At 40.8% G+C, this 14,922-nt stretch overlaps 1 protein-coding gene across 1 annotated transcript in view; it reads left to right on the top strand.

Annotated features, from left to right (window-relative positions):
• The first annotated feature begins 1,844 nt into the window (after positions 1 to 1,844).
• The window catches only part of csf1rb (colony stimulating factor 1 receptor, b), a 31,079-nt gene continuing 18,001 nt past the window's right edge, over positions 1,845 to 14,922 (top strand). Inside the window, exons 1-6 of the mRNA XM_070983802.1 lie at positions 1,845 to 1,939; positions 11,685 to 11,960; positions 12,494 to 12,787; positions 12,985 to 13,121; positions 13,199 to 13,361; positions 13,486 to 13,879. Coding sequence (XP_070839903.1) covers positions 1,882 to 1,939; positions 11,685 to 11,960; positions 12,494 to 12,787; positions 12,985 to 13,121; positions 13,199 to 13,361; positions 13,486 to 13,879 — 1,322 coding nt within the window. The 5' untranslated portion in view covers positions 1,845 to 1,881. The remainder of the gene's footprint in view (positions 1,940 to 11,684; positions 11,961 to 12,493; positions 12,788 to 12,984; positions 13,122 to 13,198; positions 13,362 to 13,485; positions 13,880 to 14,922) is intronic.

Raw genomic sequence — 14,922 nt, 5'->3', positions numbered from 1 at the left:
TTTGTGTTTGTGTGATGCTGATGTTTGTGTGATGCTGATGTTTATGTTTGTGTTTGTGTGATGCTGATGTTTATGTTTGTGTTTGTGTGATGCTGATGTTTATGTTTGTGTGATGCTGATGTTTGTGTTTGTGTGATGCTGATGTTTGTGTTTGTGTGATGCTGATGTTTATGTTTGTGTGATGCTGATGTTTATGTTTGTGTTTGTGTGATGCTGATGTTTGTGTGATGCTGATGTTTGTGTGATGCTGATGTTTATGTTTGTGTTTGTGTGATGCTGATGTTTGTGTGATGCTGATGTTTCTGTTTGTGTGATGCTGATGTTTATGTTTGTGTTTGTGTGATGCTGATGTTTATGTTTGTGTTTATGTTTGTGTGATGCTGATGTTTGTGTTTGTGTGATGCTGATGTTTATGTTTATGTTTGTGTGATGCTGATGTTTATGTTTGTGTTTATGTTTGTGTGATGCTGATGTTTGTGTTTGTGTGATGCTGATGTTTATGTTTATGTTTGTGTGATGCTGATGTTTATGTTTGTGTGATACTGATGTTTATGTTTGTGTTTATGTTTGTGTGATGCTGATGTTTATGTTTGTGTGATGCTGTTGTTTATGTTTGTGTTTGTGTGATGCTGATGTTTGTGTGATGCTGATGTTTGTGTGATGCTGATGTTTATGTTTGTGTGATGCTGATGTTTATGTTTGTGTGATGCTGATGTTTATGTTTGTGTTTGTGTGATGCTGATGTTTGTGTGATGCTGATGTTTATGTTTGTGTGATGCTGATGTTTGTGTGATGCTGATGTTTATGTTTGTGTGATGCTGATGTTTGTGTTTGTGTGATGCTGATGTTTGTGTTTGTGTGATGCTGATGTTTATGTTTGTGTGATGCTGATGTTTGTGTGATGCTGATGTTTATGTTTGTGTGATGCTGATGTTTGTGTGATGCTGATGTTTTTGTTTGTGTGATGCTGATGTTTGTGTGATGCTGATGTTTATGTTTGTGTGATGCTGATGTTTATGTTTGTGTGATGCTGATGTTTGTGTTTGTGGGATGCTGATGTTTATGTTTGTGTTTGTGTGATGCTTATGTTTGTGTTTGTGTGATGCTGATGTTTGTGTTTGTGTGATGCTGATGTTTATGTTTGTGTGATGCTGATGTTTGTGTTTGTGTTTGTGGGATGCTGATGTTTATGTTTGTGTGATGCTGATGTTTGTGTGATGCTGATGTTTATGTTTGTGTGATGCTGATGTTTGTGTTTGTGGGATGCTGATGTTTATGTTTGTGTTTGTGTGATGCTTATGTTTATGTTTGTGTTTGTGTGATGCTGATGTTTATGTTTGTGTTTGTGTGATGCTTATGTTTATGTTTGTGTTTGTGTGATGCTGATGTTTATGTTTGTGTGATGCTGATGTTTGTGGGATGCTGATGTTTATGTTTGTGTTTGTGTGATGCTTATGTTTATGTTTGTGTTTGTGTGATGCTGATGTTTGTGTTTGTGTGATGCTGATGTTTGTGTGATGCTGATGTTTGTGTTTGTGTGATGCTGATGTTTGTGTGATGCTGATGTTTGTGTTTGTGTGATGCTGATGTTTGTGTGATGCTGATGTTTGTGTTTGTGTGATGCTTATGTTTATGTTTATGTTTGTGTTTGTGTGATGCTGATGTTTATGTTTGTGTGATGCTGATGTTTATGTTTGTGTTTCTGTTTGGATGATGTTTGTTTATAGTTGAGATCAGACAGGAAATAAGGGAAGACAGACAGGGTGGAGAGTGGTGTGGGTGGAGTCAAGTCAATGGGTGGTGTGGGTGGAGTCTAGTTGATAGTGGCAGTGAGGAAGTTTGTCTTCGTCAGTTTAACTTCAGCCGTCTTCAGAGAGAGAGATGGAGGTTTATTCTCTGCTGTTGATGGTCATCCTCAGCTGCTGCTGCTCTGCTGAAGGTCAGAAAACAAATTTTATTTACTGTTTATGAACATCTGTTTACTGTTTATTACACGTTTGCTCACCCGACATTAACGCTTCATGAAGGCTCAATTATCTTCTTTCATCTGTGGTGGAAACTACATCCTAAACAGTGACTCATAGATTTATAGATTATGAATGAGTGATGATTAATGTTATTAAACATTAATGAAAACGTTGCTGCTGTCAGATGTAAACCTCGTATCTGTGTGTCAGATGGTGAATAAATCCCCATCAATAGCCTTCAATAACAGGTTACAATTTTAATGGTTTATAGAACCATCAAAAACATTTCTAAACCAAGTAAAGGTTCACATTTTTTCAGACACAAGTGTCCATAAAAGGGTAAAGGTGAGTTTAATATTAAAATCAGCCAATCAGATTTCAGCATCTCCTGTTGACAGTAAACCAAGTGAAAGATGTTATTAATTCAATATCAAACACACATTCATTCATTCGTTGAAGAAAATTATTTTTGGCTGCTTGAATTAATGTTCCTTGTGTGATTTCTATATAAAAGGTCATTTATATGAATTTAAAACTAAATATTTGTACAAATAGTTTCTGAGAAAAGTCAGGAGGTGACATCATACATGTGGTACAACATAAACAATAATCATTGATAGGAGGAAAAAACGTGACTTCCTGGCATCATGACGACACAAACAGAGTTTGAATACAGATCAATATGAAATGAAAGAGTCGGGCCGGAGAGAGTGTGAAAATGCGTAATATGCAAGAAGAAGAACCAAATATATTTGTGAAAGAAGAATATTTTAGAATGACGCAGAAGCAGCAAAAAGATGATTCAGGAGAGTAACGAGGAACGTTAATATAAAGCCCTGCTGCTTCATGTCTTCTTCTTCTTCTTCTTCTTCTACTATGAGGGTTGTGGAGTGGATGTAAACATGTTACCATGGTAACCAGTTCCTCCACCACTCCCACAGAGTCTTCAACAAAGAAGAAGTGAGATGAGGAAGTGAGAGAGGCCCTCCAACACACACACATAATCCCTCTGTGTGTGTGTGTGTGTGTGTGTGTGTGTGTGTGTGTGTGTGTGTGTGTGTGTGTGTGTGTGTGTGTGTGTGTGTGTGTGTGTGTGTGTGGTCTCTGGTAAAAAATATGTTTCCTGACTTTTTGAGGTTTCATCACACCGACCCCCCAACACTGAAACCTCTCCACTGCAGGACTTTCTCCAAAGCAAAGCTCAGATCTGTTGGTATAAAAAGCTCTTATCTCCATGTTTCAGTCAGTCTGAGAATCAGATTAAAATCTCAAATAAAACTCATTCAGACCATCAACAAACTGAAAAAGAGCAAATTCTGCTAATCAACCATTGCATTTATTCATCAATAAAACGGTCACATGTCCTCTGTCGTCCTGACAGAGGTCACATGTCCTCTGTCGTCCCCGTCGTGTTAGTTTCAGGTGTGAACTCACCTGAACAGGTGAACTTCCTGCTCGGCGCTGACAATGTTCCCTCCAACACCTTTAATATCATAAATCAATACATATGCTTCTATTTTGAATCTTTTAATAAGCAGTGGTCAGCCGTGGACATACGAGGTTTGCATACTCTAACATGAAATATGAAAACAGGTCGATAGGATACAGGTAAAAAAAACAGTTGGTCATTAATGTGAAACAATTCGATCTCTAATACAGTTGTGAAATAAAATGATCAACGTCTCTATGAACAATATTGTCTCAAAATATTTAGAGTTCTGATGACAATGAGACAAATTCGTAATATTTAAAGAAGAAAGTCATAGTTTTCCGTGTTACTTTGGAGGGGAAATACAGGAAGAGTTTTTCTTTAGTTTAGGTTTCACAATAACGAAAGGAGATCTTTTGGCACATCAGCATCACATTATCATCGTATCAGCACTGTGAAAAGATTGTGCAAGACACTGAGTCTCTTCCGAAGAGAGAACCGCACAGACCTGGAGGAAATTGGCTCTTTTGTGGAGGAGGAAATGGCTGGTCAGACGGCTGCTTACATCTGCGTGCTATTCAAACGGGTTCTAGAGTTTGTCAAGAAATGAGAAATTTTTTTGAACTCCAGCGTCTCTGATGTCAGCAGTACAGCAGCAGAGGCCCAAAGCCTTACAGCACATAGATTGATAGGATGAACTCAAGCTGCATGGCAATGCAATTCATGGCTGCATTGACAGATTTAGTCACCACATAATGTTGATGCAGGTCTTTAACACTAACAGTGATGCCAAGGTAATGGCCGATTTGTTCTGAAACACAGTGAGGCACATTGGAGGCTGCCCACAGCGGTTGCAGCCTGACCAGGTACAGAAAATGGACATGTCAGGGAAATGCAACTGTTCCTGTGAGGAAGCTATTCAGACTCGTATGCAAGGGACACAAATCTAATACAGGTCTGCTTTCTCAACTTTCTCCAGGTAATTACCTCATAAAAGGCATCCCTGATTAGTTTATTCATACCTATAGAGCATCCAGATACTATCAGTTACGGCAAGTAAATAATCCTGAAATCACCAGTAACTCAGATGATGGCAGACAGTCTCCAAAAACAGCGTGGGCTGACACTGACATAGCTCTTCAAAAAAAGACTAGATAGATAGATAGATAGATAGATAGATAGATAGATAGATAGATAGATAGATAGATAGATAGATAGATAGATAGATAGATAGATAGATTTAGTCGTTACAGCAAGCAGGTTACAAAAAGCAGGCACTGTAGCATAAGAGGTAAAAAAATATGAATATAAAAGGTTGACAAGATACAGAATAGAAAACAAACGATGTATATGTACATTTGTACAGATTATAAAAAATAGTAAATGCCAAAGAATCCTACTACCATAAAAAAATACTGTTGCTGGTAGTCTTATTGAGAAAACTAACTACTGACATGACGTGTTGCATTGCAGTTGACAAAAATACTATTTCTCTTGGGAAATACTGGGTCTATGAATATGCCAATATGGATAATAAATAGTGTTATTGCACAGTTGAGAGAAGTACACCACTTAGAAATGTAAAAATTGCACCAGGTGAAATGGATAAATGTGAGCAGATATTAGCCTTGAACAGCAGCTGTGTATGTGTTTCACATAAAAAAGTCATAGAATGAACATAAAAACAGAGATCGAAGATTTAATGTAAAAGAAGAGGGAGAATAAAACCCACGTGACAATATTAAAAATCTGATGAGAGGATGACAATAGAAGCCTTCCTCACTGTGGGTGCTATCCACCCTGCTGTGGTGCTGTCGGGATTACAAAACACAGACGGTGGTCATTTATAAAGAGAACACATAAAGACAAAAGCTCATTACATTGAATGCATAAAATCAAGTAAAATACAAGAATTTGACAGATGTGCAGCAGATCATCAGAGTGAGGCAAAGCAGAACATTTTCAGCTCTGTATCATGAAGTCATAGCTAGTTAAAGTGAAGAGATTAGCTTTTAGCTTTCTTTTTAAAATATTCAGTGAGCTGCTTCCTTATATCTACATGTGAGGCTGCCTGCCTGATTTTCTTGCTGCAGTTTCTGGAAACCTCCAATAAACCAGCAGCAGATGATCACAGTGTTCTTAAAGGCAAATTGTGAAAGGTGCATTTAGCAATCTAGCTTAGTCCCAGCCCATTAAGGGCTTTGTATACAACAAGGAGGACCTGAAAATCAGTTCTGAATGTGAAAGAAAGTCAGTGCAGAGCAGCTAAAACTGGACTAATGTGGTCTCTGTTCTTGGTTCTGGTTCATAGTCGAGCTGCAGAGTTTCAATGAGCTGAAGTCTCTCAGAGTTTTTCTTCTCGAGGTCAGTAAACAGTGCGTTAAACTAATCGAGTCGGCTTGAAATAAAGGTATGAATCGGTTTTTCAGCATCTCTTTGGTTTCTAAATGGTCATACGTTAGCCGTTTCTAAGATGGAAAAGTTAAGTGGAGGACAAGAACTGAGAGTTTATTTCATCAGAATTTAGTCTGAAGGTACTAATTATTATACTCTGAGGTCTGGTTTGTTCTAGTCCCACTGAAATTTATATTTCTATCTTACTATCTTTTCCAGTAGCTCACTGCTGAATGGAAAGTTGGATATCGGCCTGTAGTTAGTGAGTGCAGCGCTATCTCAGTTGGGTTTCTTTAGTAAAAGTTTTACAGCAGCTGTTTTAAACACACTGGGGAAAATTCCTGTTTGTAGAGATGTATTTATAATCTTCAGGACTGGATTTCAAACACTGTCAGCACATGAGGAGTGCGAGTCAGACTCAGGGACAGTCTTTCAAAGCTCTGTTAATGTAATACAGGTGAATTTTCCATGGTTCCATCATTTTACAGGGTTTGCTGAGGTCTTCTGTGTTCACCTCAGCAGCAATGCTGCCTCTGATTGAGCTTATGTTATTACTGAAGAAAGATGCAGATTCCTCACAGTTTGATGCAGAGACCCGTGGACAGATGGGGGCAGCACTGAGCAGCTGGTCAATAGTGGAGAAAAATATTCTAGAATTCCCAGAATTCTCTGTAATCATCTTAGAAAAGTGATTGTTTCTTGTCAGAGGTGTTGCTTTGTTACAGACAGGTCGTGGCTTCAGTGAACTGTGAGCCCTGCTCTCCTGCATTTTCTTTCAGCTGCTCCACAGATTGTCTTCCTCTCATTAACACTGTTATTGTTTAACCATGAGGAGATTCTGTCAGACGGCCTTTTCCACCTTTAGTGGAGCAACAGCATTTAAAGCAGCAGACCTGTAACATTTATCAGACGTTTAACCTGTTAATGGCCATTAAAGACCATTAATAACATTGTCCTGTGAGTCTGTAGTTTGCTGCTGCTGATGTGAAATGTTGAGTTGTGAGTCACTGACGCTGTAGAAAGTCCTGAATTCCACAATTTCTTCATCATGAAGCGGATAAAAGGCTCAGACTGATCATGTTAATGAGGTTTTACTTCTGCTTTTTTGTTGTTGGGTTTTTTACTCTAATTTGAGGTTTACACACACACACACACACACACACACACACACACACACACACGAACAGAGATCCTTAAAGAGCTGCAGTCACTGTTTTCCTCCATCTTCCAGTAACACATCATTACATCATCATCACGTGATATGAAACTGATGCTCAAACAGCAGCAGCTGCTGTTCTGGGGTCAGCGGAGATGCAGACGTTCATCATGAAATCATTGAACGAGTCTCAATAAATGCTACAAGTGAGTCTGCTGGACTGTGCTGAACACAGTCAGGGTTTCAGCCACCTGTATCCCTACCCATGGCCCCACCCCCAGAAGACAGTGACAAAGAAGAGGAAGATGAAGATGACGAGGACAAAGAAGAAGGCGAACACAAAGGAGAAGAGGACAAAGAAAAGACAACTTGAGTTTGTTTTCACGTTGATCTGCTGAAGGAAGAAAATTTCAGTCTCAATTTAAAGGTACAGTTTGGAGGAACAGCAAACACCTGAAGACACCTCACCTCACCCTTCTGTTTCTGAGCATGTAGGAGAACCTGTGCTGGCTGGAAACCGTGGAAGGTGGCTTGCATTTGGTTTGTCCGCTCTGGGTTACTGTGAAACATGTCGTCAACATGTTGTGTTTGTGGCTTCCTCCAGTAATGACCTCCTCAGTCTGCAACAAACACTTTCAGCCAACGGGAATGTGCACACTGACGCACACTGACACACACACACACACACAGACACACACACACACACACACACACACACACACACACACACACACACACAGTAACACATACACAGGTTGTGTTGCTTGTTTCACTTCTTGTTCTGATTGTGAAACTCGATGACGTGAATCTTCAACTGTCACAGGAATCTTCAGAGAAAATGTGTCTGATCACGAGAAGATTGATGAGATCGCTGATCGATCAGTCAGCGTTTTTTTGGGGAGGATTCTTTAGATTCCCCTGGCTGTAATTGGACGTTTGTTAGCAAAATGCATCCTGAGTGTCCAAGTAAAGATTTTTGTCCACGGGCTTTTGGTAGCTTTGACATTTTATCAAAGAACCAGACTTTGCAGGTTTACCTACATGTTGACACGTGTTTATGGAAAGAAAATGTTCATTTATTGTTAAAGTTTTGGGGACACATTCATTAATGGTCTTTATTACACACATCTTCAACATGAAACTCAGTCTGGAGAGAGTTTCAGCCCTGTGGAAAACATTCTGTGTGGTTCCAGTCCCAAAGACCATGCATCCCAGGGAGCCCAACCACTTCAGGCCAATAGCCTTAACTTCCCACCTGTTGAAGACCTTGGAGAGGCTCATACTGGACCAACTCCATCACCTGTTGAGCAGCGATCTGGAGCCCCCAGAGTTTGCATATCCTCCAGGTATTAGTGTGGAGGACGCAGTCATCTACCTGCTTCACAGATTCCTTTCTCACCTGGAAAACACTGGGAGCACGGCGATTGTCATGTTTTTTTGACTTCTCCAGTGCTTTCAACACAATCCAATCATCACTGCTCGGGGGGAAAGCTGGATGGAGCTTGAGTATACTATGACCTGGCTGCATGGACCATCAACTACCTCACTAAGAAACCACAGCATGTGAGACTTCACAACTGCATGTCCGATGTGGTGGTTTGCAGCACGGGGGCTCCACAGTCAGTGTTCTCCCATTTCCTCTTCACCCTCTACACATCAGAGAAGAAGAAGAACAAGGAGAAGAAGGAGAAGAAATACAGTACCTGCCAAACAGGCTCAAAGTTTGTGCAAGTATCTTACCCAATGGGAGGAGACTCACCTGAATTTCGTGAAGAGCAACGTCAGTCCTGCTGTTTGTAAAATATGTCAGATAAATTTTAGTGGATCACACCGAGGAAAAAAAAAGACAAATCTACCACACATAAGCAGAAACATGCTCCACCAATGACTGTATTTATGTTATTTCTGCTGCCAACTGAAACATAACACGTCAGTGATGTCTTCATATCCTTCAGTCATACAGAAATAAACTAAGTACTGGATTTATAGGACCTAATGTTTCCATTTCTGAATGTAGGGACATTCACAGTGTTTCACCTTCTCACCACATGGCTGGAGTCACTTCATGTAGGAGCTAGGATTCTCTGTGTGCCCCCTTGTGTAAATGTAAGGGGTATCTGGACAGTGGTAAGATTGGTGGGATGGCCCAGAACGGGACACTGGAAAATTTCCCTTCTTTTCAAGTCCCTGTGTTGACAAGTATGACATTGATATGATACATATGAAAAGTACAAATTTAATGCATCTGTGGAAACATACAATGACAACAACATTTTAGTCTTGGGACTGAGCTGGTTCCAGCCTAAAACACTCATTCTGGGCCCATCTTAACAGGGATATGACCCTAGACTCCATACACAGATGTTATAAAAACATGGCTGCACTACTGGTTGAGATACTGGTTAAATCAATCCAAACATACCCATACACATCTCCTTTAACTCTAATAAGACGTTTGTGCTGAAAGTCAGAGGAACGTGAGTGTAAATACTGAAGTTTTGACTTCAGTCATCTTCACTGCAGGTGATCACCATGACAACTCACCTGCTGCCATGACGATGGGCGCTGCCCAGTCATCTGTCCAATCAGACGCTGACCCCACCGGTCTGAAATTGGACGCCGCTCATCCCAGGCAGTCCGAGCTGGTCCAGGATCAGCAGCAGGAGGCACCCTGGAGAAAGGAGGTCCTGGATCTGCTGAAACAGCTGGTTCTAGTCCAGAAGGAGGTAGCCACGGGCCAGGCCCAGGTGGTCCAACTGCTTGGCATACTAGGAAGTCAGGTGGGTTGAGTATTGTTTAGTTTAGTTTAGATAGGATTTAGTTGAGCTTGTCTCAGATACAGTTCAGTTTAAATAAGGTTTAGATGAGGTTTAGTTTTAGTTTAATCTTAGATAGTGTTTGGTTTAGTTGAGGTTTAGCTTGGTTCAGTTCACAATAGGTTTAGTTGTCTTAATGTTAGGATGACGTGATCAAACTGCTCACCATACTGGGAATGCTGGTGGTTGTAGCTTAGCTTGGATAAGGATTAGATGAGGTTTTGTTTAGGGTGGTCAAGTAGCCTGCTGGGAGTTTAGGTCAGACATCAAGTAGAATTATTTCAGAGACAGTCTCACTTACAGTTTCCTAGGGGAGGAAGATCATCTAATTATCAGCCTGAATTAATTTTCTCATCTGGAGACATCTTATCTGACCCAGTTTAACTGAACGAACTTGTGTTCAAACGCTGTGTCCTCAGGGTTCCCAGCAGATCCAGGATCTGCAGAATGTGGCTCGTCACCAGAGTCTCCTGGTTGAAAACCATCAGGCTTTGCTACTGCAGACGTCCCGCATCGCCACAGAGCTGCAGGAAATCACCAAGAAACCTAATGCTGCTCCCAGCCAATGAGATGCCTCAATGATCCACAGGCAGCCAATGAGATCTTACGTTTGTACTGACAATGGAAAATGTTCTAAACCAAAAAGGCTGATTTGTTCCTGTCGATTTGTCCAATAATTTTAATTTTTTTCGTGCCAGCTAATCAATGAGAGTTAGTTATTAACCAGTTAATCAGATTTAAACACACTGATAAAAATCACATTTCAGCATTAATATTTGTTTTTGATACTGTGATACTTGTACCTCTTTGATTAGGAAACAGAAAATTGCTTCAATTTGATACAATGTTTCATCAAATCAATAATAGCAGTGACCAGGTATTTTTCACCTGTTGACATCACAGCAACCCACTGGATGAGCTAACAGGTCCAGTTGATTTCGAGCTCATTCACAGAAAAAGAATCTTCTGTTGTAATTCCACATATCCTTGATTTTTTTTTATTTGTGAACAGTTGTATGTCTTCTCTTTTGTGTGCCTTGTCTTTGAGATTTTAAATAAAAGTTCATGTTGTTGTATCATCCATGCAATGGTGGTGTTTCTGCATATTATGGTATACAGGGTGCTGAGATGTTACCGTGTATCACAGTAGTGTTATTCAGTACTGTACAAGGTGTTACTCAGTACTGCCTTTTTGGTCGGACTACAGCAAAGCATGGCCAGCCCTTTAAACGTGAAAGTCTGTCCTTGACTAATTGATGAAGTTACACCATTTGTCAGTTGCTTGAATTTCTCTGTTCACCTTTTCTTTTTCAAAATGCACATGTTAACCATGGCATGGTCCTCTGTATAAGGTGCGTGAGCTATGACTGTGCACAGAGGCCTTTATCTTCAACACACTAACAATAGCAGACTCTCCAAAACACTAGGGGGGCATACAAACAAAACAAAAAAAGACTTGTGATTAACTTAAAATAATTACTAAGCAACTTTCTACAATCCCTGTAAAGAAAGAAGTCCAATATTTGGAAGAACACATATTCTAATGAAAAGTAGGTTGAATATTCCGTAAGCAATTTCAAAAATTTCATGAACTACTGTCATCTTCTGCAAGTTCCTTTTGAATTTAAGTATTCAACAAAGTGAGAAAAAAGCAAATAAAAAAATCAATCTTGTCCATCTTGATTAGAAAGCTCAGCAGACACATGGGGCGCTGGACCCCATGCTTGATGAAAGAGGCGCGATGATGTCACTTACGCCATGTTCACTGTCACTCTGGAACAGCGAGCCGTAGACTGTCCTCAATGATGTCCTCAGGAGCACGTTCACCGTACACACTCCAGCCATTATGCTTCCACCTGGTCCTGTTTATTTTAAGATACCTTAAGTGTTTGTTGAACTGATTTACTCTTTAACTGTTTCAGATCCTCCTGGACCTCCACTGATCCGTCTGAACACCGAGTTCCTGTCAAACCAAACCGAGGTGGTTCTAACCGCCAACTCCACCTTCACCCTCAGCTGTCATGGCAAGGGTTCAGTCCGTTGGTCCAGTACTGCGTTCCGTCTACTCTACCAGAACAGACTGCCAAATCCGCTCGAGGTAAGGAGGTCAGACCCCAGACACACCGGGACGTACCGCTGTGGGTACACCAACCAGAGTCTGGAACACCTTGACACCTGGATCCACCTATTTGTCAAAGGTAAGATTAGCAGAGACTATGGCCCCTGTCAGATGGCTGAATCCAAACATTCTCCATCTGGGCCTGCAGAGTCCTTGTAGTCTTACAGGATATGTACTGTGATGCTTTTACTGTTGTCACAGTTTGTTAGCGCTTTGCAGTCTAGGGGTGTCTGAAGCTGAATGATAGCTAAACTTGTGTTGATGAAGGATTTGAAGCCCATTGATGGAATGTTTGTGTGAAGTTAACAAGCCAGTGTAACAAAACAAAACAAAACAAAACAAAACAAAACAGCCCAATTCTACACAACCCAAATATCTGTTTTGGATAATCCAACTCAAAATGAAGTAAACGCTTCAGTTCATTTAACAGAAACAACACCTCCAAATTCCATTCTATTTTTTTTATCACTGTTGATCCTGTTTCTGTTGGAAAATTCTTTAGATTATTAGTGCTAAATGTTTATGACTCACTTGCTGCTTTCAGAAGTTGTTGTAGCATTCATCATCTTGTAAAAATGACCCCCATTCCCCCTCATTATGCCCCTCTCTTAGACCCGGCTGACCCCTTCAGTGTGTTTGTCACACCTCGCTCCCTTCCTGATGTCAAGGAGGGACATGACTTTCTTTTCAGATGTCTGTTGACAGACCCGTCTGTCGCTAACCTCACCCTGCAGTCACAGGGTAGTGGGCATGGCCTGCCTCGGGGTATGAATGTGACCTTTGACCGAAAGAGAGGAGCCCTGATCCAAAACCTGCAGAAGTCATTCAATGGACGTTATGTTTGTTCAGGCTGGAAGAATGGAAGGATGTTCAGATCCCAACCTGTCGACTTGCTGGTAGTCCCGAGTAAGAACTGTCTGTCTACCTGTCTATGTGTCTGTGTGTCTGTTAACTATTTTGTCTCTCTGTACACCTCTCTGTTCAGTGGTCAACCTGCTGGTGGTCCCAAGTGAAACCATCTGCCTGTTGGTTTATCTCATTTCCATTTTCACTTTCTCAAATGACCTGTCTGTCTACTTTTCTATCTGTCTACCTCTCTGCAGGGTTGCGTCAACCTCCCTCCCTGTCTGTCAGTCATGATGAATTGGTCCGTTTGAAAGGAGAGAAGTTTGAGGTCACTTGTCTGACCAGTAACCCCTCCCATTTCTACAACCTCACCTGGACACACCCAAACACAAAGGTCAGAGGTTACCTGTGTGTTTTTACTCCTGACAAACTCTTTGTTTTGATATTCATTGGGTGTTTGGTTTGTCCCAGACACTGAATGTCACCGTCAGCCATCACTATGGCAACCGTCGCCTGTACATCAACAGCACCCTGACAGTCTCTGCTGTCAATCAGACACATAGTGGTACCTACACCTGTACTGCAGTCAATGAAGCAGGACTTGCCACAGCAACCACACACCTGAGAGTTCTGGGTAAGAAAATTTGGTGAAAACACAAGTTAATAAACTTCAGTGAATAACATAATAAGTTGTGGGATGAAGATAACTAAAGATTGTGAGAGTGAAATTTACCGTCTGTCCTTTTCCTCCTCAACAGATGGTCCCTATCTGAGGATCTACCTGCAGCCAATGTGGCATGCTTATGCTAACAACAAAACCAAAGAGGTCAATGGGGACCTGGTTGCTAACATTAGTAGCATGCCAATCAAGGTGCAAGGAGAGCTAGAAGCTAACATTAGCAGTGGTTCACTGGAAGAGAACGGGGAACTTAATGCTAATGATAGCACCAAAGTAATGGATTCGAAAGGGGTTAGCAGAGCTAACATTAGTAGCAGCAGCACAGTGGAGGTGTATGAAGGTCAAGATGTAATGTTGACCTTCGTGACAGAGTCATATCCTCCAATCGGGAACCAGCACTGGACAACACCAGCACACGTCAACAACAACAACACCATGGTGTACCGGGAGAGCTACACTGCTAATGGCTACAGGTTAGCATGCTAAGAGCTACAGACTAGCATGTATGTATATGGATGTATTATATATATTTTATTGCAGGTCAGACAGAGACCTGCTACAACAGCTATACCACAACAACATTGTTGGTGTTAAAATTTGCTCAGGCAGTATTTCTTATGTTCCAGTTTGTTAAGATGACATTTTTGATTTTAAAATTTGTTAAGGTGGTATTGTTGATGTTCAGGTTTATTAAGATGGTTGTACGACAACATGCTTGTTATCCTTTTTGCAGCACACGAAACACAGGTAAATGATTATTGATATTTGATTGTGGAGAGTGAATTGAGGGATTACAGCCTGAGGACAAATGGCTTTGAACCTGAAGACTTAATAGTCTGCTCACAGAATCTTCTTTTATCGGACTATCATTTAATAACTTTTGAATTCATAGTACCAGACTATCCACCAGTAAGCAAAAATTATTATACCAGACTCCTGTCTGATAGTGCTGTAGCTAAATTTAAGGATATGATCTCATCAGCATTTAATTCAATGCCATGTCTCAATACAACAGAGGACTCCTATGCCAACTTCAGTCCCTCCCAAATTGACTAGCTGGTTGATAGTACTACGGGGGTATTCCAGGTAGGAGGTTCAACAAATTGAGTCTATCCCTGAACTCTGAGTTGACTTACTCTGAGATGGGAAACTCTGAGTATCTGGTTCCAGAACAGCTGATCTGAGTTAGTTCAATCAACTTTGAGTATGTTAACCTTGAGTTGCGTGCATGCACAACCACTATAAAAAGCCATCATCAATGGAGCCCTGATACCAAGAGTCACCATGACTGAAAAAAACTGAAAAAAAAGATCAAGTTATTTTACCTCAATGGAGTTGGAGGTCTTATTACAAGCCTATGGGTCCTGCATTGGGCCACATTAGAATGTTGTTGGGGCCCCAGCTCAGGGTCAGGGTAAGGGGTAAACAGAGTGGGCTGGCATGGATAGCCTCGATCCCCCAGTAGGTAGACATCAAACACTTCTGTAATTATAGTGGACACATTTGAGTGTATTAA

The sequence above is a fragment of the Chaetodon trifascialis genome, chromosome 16, assembly GCF_039877785.1.
Source record: "Chaetodon trifascialis isolate fChaTrf1 chromosome 16, fChaTrf1.hap1, whole genome shotgun sequence".
NCBI classification, from domain to species: domain Eukaryota; kingdom Metazoa; phylum Chordata; class Actinopteri; order Chaetodontiformes; family Chaetodontidae; genus Chaetodon; species Chaetodon trifascialis.
The sequence above is the reverse complement of the archived record's forward strand: the minus strand, read 5'-3'. Positions and strand labels throughout refer to the sequence as shown.